The sequence below is a fragment of the Mesitornis unicolor genome, unplaced genomic scaffold (assembly GCF_000695765.1).
Source record: "Mesitornis unicolor isolate BGI_N332 unplaced genomic scaffold, ASM69576v1 scaffold42240, whole genome shotgun sequence".
Taxonomy (NCBI): Eukaryota; Metazoa; Chordata; class Aves; order Mesitornithiformes; family Mesitornithidae; genus Mesitornis; species Mesitornis unicolor.
In genome coordinates this window covers 3,755-9,213 of record NW_010158372.1, presented here as the reverse complement: position 1 = coordinate 9,213, position 5,459 = coordinate 3,755, and the positions used below count along the sequence as shown (strand labels likewise).

The 5,459-nt window shown below is 54.0% G+C and overlaps 1 protein-coding gene across 1 annotated transcript; it reads left to right on the top strand.

Annotated features, from left to right (window-relative positions):
• Nucleotides 1-245: 245 nt before the first annotated feature.
• On the top strand, nucleotides 246-4,820 carry LOC104539766 (zinc-binding protein A33-like). The gene is made up of 6 exons (XM_010183375.1): nucleotides 246-518; nucleotides 1,111-1,206; nucleotides 2,921-3,154; nucleotides 3,562-3,581; nucleotides 4,041-4,156; nucleotides 4,276-4,820. The coding sequence occupies exons 1-6, from the start codon at nucleotides 246-248 to the stop codon at nucleotides 4,818-4,820; spliced, it is 1,284 nt and encodes a 427-aa protein (XP_010181677.1).
• Nucleotides 4,821-5,459: the final 639 nt, after the last annotated feature.

Here is a 5,459-nt window from a genome sequence, read left to right as displayed (position 1 = left end):
GGCAGAAAGTTGTTACTCTGCAAAGGAGCTGACCCTAGATCAGGGCTTCACCGTAACTCCCACTGCTTGGGGCTTTCTGGGGCCGGATATAGCCAGGGTCTGGTAGCCCAACCTAGCCCCAGAGCACCTAGCAGCACCCAGTGTGAGGAGAGGCAGAAGTCTGCTTTAGCCCAGAGGGAAGAGGGGAGGGGATTTTGGGATGGTGGTGGCAGGAAACTCAGGGCAGGATCCGTGTCCCGGCAGGGATGGCCGGGAGGAGCCAGGATCGGAGCCTGCGGGAGGAGCTGACATGTGCCATCTGCTGCGAGCTCTTCAGCGAGCCCGTCATGCTGGACTGCATGCACCACTTCTGCAAGGCCTGCATCCAGGGCTACTGGGAGAGCAGCACCCGTGTCCCCTCCTGCCCCCAGTGCCGCCGCGAGTTCCCCAGCCGGGCTTTCCGCACCCACTACCTGCTGTCGGGGCTGGTGGAAAAGGTGCGGCGCTGCGGCTCTGCGGAGCACCGGCACAAGATGCAGGTGAGCGGCTTCTGCCTGGCTGGGGGAGAGGGGTATGGGAGCTGTGTAAGCCCTGCACAGCCAGTGCAAGCCCAGTGCCCCCTTCTCTTGCAGTCTGTTCCCCCACCAGGGAGCCCTGTGTGTGCCTCACCTGGCCCCAGAGCAGTGACACCTGTGCCTCTTCCTGACTCAGTTTCTCTCTCGTTATCTTTTAGACGCTTTCTTTTCTTGCATTTGTTGCCCTCACTGCTGTGCCCAGCTTCTGCCTCAGCCTGGCTGTTTCTCATGTCGGGACCATGCAGCCAAGGGTGCAGGCTGCACTGCTTGAGGAGCCAGTCCCTGCACAAGTCAGTTCACGGCTCATTGGTTTTAAACCTTCTGTAAGCAAATATCCCAGGCTGGAGTTTCCGGTCCTAAAACTAAATTTGTTTCATTATGTGCACAGGTACATAGTTCTCAAGCCTTTGCATCAGGTGGTTTCTTCTCCTTACTGCCTTTATAGGAAATCCTGTTGCAGCCTCCTTCTAACACTGGTCTCAGGAATTGGGATTGCCTGTGAGTCACAGCAAAGTAGTGAAATGGTCTCCTCACCTTCTTTTCCTCATTCCTGCAGAAACACCTGGAAGATGCTTTGCAAGCTCGTCAGAAGGAGATGGAGAACTTCTTGCAGAGGAAGCGTGCGGCACAGGAGGATATCTGTGGCCTGACGGTAATGCTCCAGGACAGCTTCCTTTTGTACAGCCTCTGGGTTAGTGTTCATAGAGGATCTGTGTCACTTCAGCTGAGATTTAGCTCAACTTCCTGTAGAAATTGAGACAAATAACTACATGGGGATCTGTACAAACTTCCCAGGTGTATGCCAAAACTTATCACTCTTGGAGGCTTTGTGAAGAGACATTAAATGCTCATTAATGCAGAGTTTAAAAGGTGTGTTGGTGTAGCAGAGCCAAGACAGGGTAAGTGGTGAGAGCTGTTGGCTGAGCAGCCTGTTCTGGCCCTGCAGTGCTGCCACTTTGGGAGAGGGTTAATTCTTGGAATCCCTAAAATCCTCTTGTATGTTGAAGGGGTAGCAGCAAAGCTGAAGGAGCTGGGTCAGTGGTGATGCTAAGGCTGCAGAGAGCAGCGGCCTTGTCACAAGAACCGTGTTCGGATTCACTGTGAAGCTCATAGATGATGTGAGGAGCCTGAGGGCTCTCTCTAGGCTTGAGTGGCACCAGGCTGCCTACTTGTCACTGATGAATGAAGCAAGAACAGCCGCAGGCTGACTCTGCTTCTTTCTTGAGTGATGTAGAAGTATTAAAAGCCAAGGTGAGAGGGTTTAAGGAAAACACAACTAGTTCAGATATGAGAAAACTGATGAGAGCCTGCCTTCTGACCAGAGTGTCTGATCCCACTTGCCTGTACTGTGTTTCATACCTCTGTCCCACTGCCAGATTTGGAGTAGACATTTGAGGTTAATGAAGTGTAAGCAAATACACATGTGCAGCTGATGTCCTGTTGCAGTGAAAGAGCTGATTAAGAGCTGCTTCAAGAGTAAAGGGGCAAATTGCTGATCTGAATGGGGAGGACATGCATGTCCTCTGTGGCTCTGGTGTGTCAGCACAAGCATCTGCTGGAGTGAGAGGAGGCTGGGGTGCTGTGCCAGGTGGTGAGGCTTTGGAGGTACTCTGGAGGAGACAGGTTTCCTGCTGGTAGAAAGGGACTTGTTTCAGGAAGTGGTTCCTCAGGAAAATAATGAGTGCTAAGGTTGCACTTGGAGAATAAAAGCTTACAGATTGGGAAAATAACAAGTCTTTGGCTGTCTCTTAGGCAGCAGGGCAGTGAGAGCACCACAAGGTTGTTGGCTGACTAAACAACTGGAAATCTGTGACCTCTGAAAAGAGCCGAGTGGGATTTTATCAGCCTGAAGTGCAGAGATTAGTTTTTGCAGCTTCCCCATCACTACCTTACAAACAGGAGCCCTAAGAGATGAAGGGATCAGAAAAAAAGAGCAAGTTACTAGTGTCAGGCAGCTCTGCCCAGCATCTGGCACGATGTGAAATAAATCCTAACTAACCTGAACAGCTGAGTCTGCAGCTCCAGAAAAGCACAAGAGCTCCAGTCTTGCACACACATGAATTCCTGGGGCTGTAGGAGAGGGCTGTGGGCTCTCACTGTGGCTGTGTGCAAGGGTTTCTAGTTAAGGTGACCAAACCATCTGGTAGAGTGGTTTTTTGGTTGGTTTTTTATTTTATTTTTCCCTTTGGCTCTGCAGCCCTTAAAGATGTTCTTGTGTCCAGTTCTCCATCCAAAAAGCTGTGGGTATGTCTGAGACTTCCTGATTTCCAGGACTGTCTAAGTAGATTAATGGGCCCAGCCATCCCCTGCACATACTTGTGTGTTTTAACTGCCAGACTCATCTTCTGCCTTTTCCCTCTGCTCAGAAGGTGTCTGGGGAGCTGAACTTCAAAATCCGGGCAGAGTTTGCCCGCCTTCATCAGATTCTGGAGGAAGAGGAGAGAGCTGTGCTGGCAGAGCTGGGCGAAAAGGAAGAGCAGTCACTGGCTCTGCTGCGTGGGGACGTGCACCGGCTGGAGGAGGGGATGTTGGTGCTGCAGAGGGACATTGAGCGCATAGAGCAGACCCTGAGCAAGATGGAAGAGGTGTCGTTGCTGGAGGTGAGTGTGCTTGGCTGACCCGGGCAGGAGGCTGAGGGATGTTTCAGGATCTGAATTTGGGATGGGGAGAGTCCTAAATGACAGCACCAGGCTATACCTGGAAGTCACTCTCACTGCCATCTGTCTGGATTATTTACCCATCCCCTTGGAGTCAGGAGGCTTTACACACAAGGGATATATATGGTGATCTTTCCAATGTGATCAGTCTTGAGAGCCTTCCTCCTCTGTCACCTCTGTGAAACTGCCTTGGCTGCAGTGCCCAGGCAGTTTCCCCCAGGGTTGGGGTTCTGGCAGGTTGGTTCCCTCTCTCTGTACTTTGTCACAGCAGGAGGCAGGACAGGAGCTTATTTGTGCAGCTGCATGAATTACAGACAGTGACAGCTAATTTTCTCTGCTCCTCACTGCAGGTGGAGAGCCTGGATATCAGGTATGTGTCTGGCATGAAAGAAGCTGATTCCCTTTTCAGGAGCATATCTCTGTCCCTGGCTGGGACCACACGGGGGAAGAAATCTTATCTCAAGTTTCATAAGCATCACAAATTGCTCAGTGAGCTGCTGGTGCTGTGCTGGGTGAGGGCTGGTCCCCAGTGCATGTTGAATGCTCTCCCTGGGGAGCATTACATGTGGAGATGAAGAGCGGGTGGAAGAGATGTGCTGGTTTGGAATGGGTGCAAAAGCCAGGCATGCTGCAAGTGGGAGCAAGGCTGATGCCACAGACTTTGGGTGCTTGAGCTTCTCCCTGCCCTTAGGGTTCTTACAACTTGCAGGAGTGCAAAACTGATGCTGAGGTGTGGGTTTGTCTGAGGCTGCAAGTAGCTGAGAGCCAAACCTGCCATAGGGGAGCGCATCCATTTCCCTGTCCTTGCCTGCTGCTCTCTCTGCCCCAGGCCCTCAGTGCGTGTCGAGACCCAGCCTGCCTTTGACCTGGAGCGGTACCGGGACAGCCGCAGCGGCCCTTTGCAGTACATCTTCTGGAGACGGATGCTGCGGTCCATCTGCCCTGGTGAGCAGACTCGTGTGGCGGGTGGATGTGCCAGGCAGTAGGGTGTGATGAGGAGACGGGGGATGCTCTGCAGAGGAAACATGCAGGCAGTAAAATGCTGTTGCTCTGTATTTCTGCAGCTCCTGCCCCTCTCACCTTCGACCCTGAGTCAGCCCACCCCAACCTGGTCTTCTCCAGAGACCTGACAGCAGTGACAGAGAGGAGTCGAGCCCAGCCCGTCCCCAGCAGCCCCCGGCGCTTCCGTCAGTGCGTCAACGTCATGGGCTCACAGACCTTCGACAGCGGCCGGCACTACTGGGAGGTCTGGGTGGGCAGCAAGACGAAGTGGGACCTGGGGGTGGCTGCTGAGGCTGTGGACAGGGCAGCTAAGGTCAAGCTGTCCCCAGAGAACGGCTACTGGACACTTCGCCTGCGGAACAGGACGGAGTACTGGGCCACTGCCACCCCCTGGGTGCGCCTGACTCCCTGCAGGGCCCCCCGGAAAGTGGGGGTCTTCCTGGACTGCCAGGAGGGCACTGTCACCTTCTTTGATGCGGGGAACATGTCCCACCTCTTCACCTTCCACCAGGTCTCTGCAGAGAGATACTGCCCCTTCTTCAGCACCTGCTTCAGCGACGGGAGGGACAACATGGAGCCCATGCGCCTCTGCCACCTGGCTCTATGAGGGTTGGGGGACGCAGGGTGCTTTGGAGACAGCAGCCTGGCTCCTTGACTCTGCCATGCTGCCTGTGGCTGTGCTGGAAAACTAATTGTGCACATGTGGACCTGGTGGGTGTTGGAGGGGCTATTTGTGTTTCAGTTTTGGGAGGGAGGAGGGACACTGGTTCTCAAGCACCAGCAGGTGCCTGTTGACACAACTGTGTACTGGTAATGGGCTTCATCTGCCTGAAGATCTTTATGGGGATGGGCTCTGGACTGGCAGCACAGGGAGCTTGGGGTGTGGTGTGGGACCCGCTGCAGCACTGTCTTCCTTTTACTTGTCACCATTAAAGCTCATTAGAAAGACCGCTGCCTGCTGGAGGCTTGTGTGCTGGGGGAGGTCTACTGCACTGGGCTGTGCACAGCCTGGGGACATGGAGCAGCCTCCTGGCCCCTGCTCCAGCCCCGACTCCTTCCCTGTGCCTGCAGCACCAGAGGCACAAAAGTGCTGCTGTTCTTGCCCAGCCCTTCCCTTTGAGTCCTTCCTTGCACAGTTCACAGGGGCTCTTGGCCTTGTGTGTCCAGGTGCTTGGGAACAAAGTGGGAGTTTTCTCTTGAGCACACCCCCAGCTTTAGGCTCTTGGGTTTGAAGATGCAGTCTCCT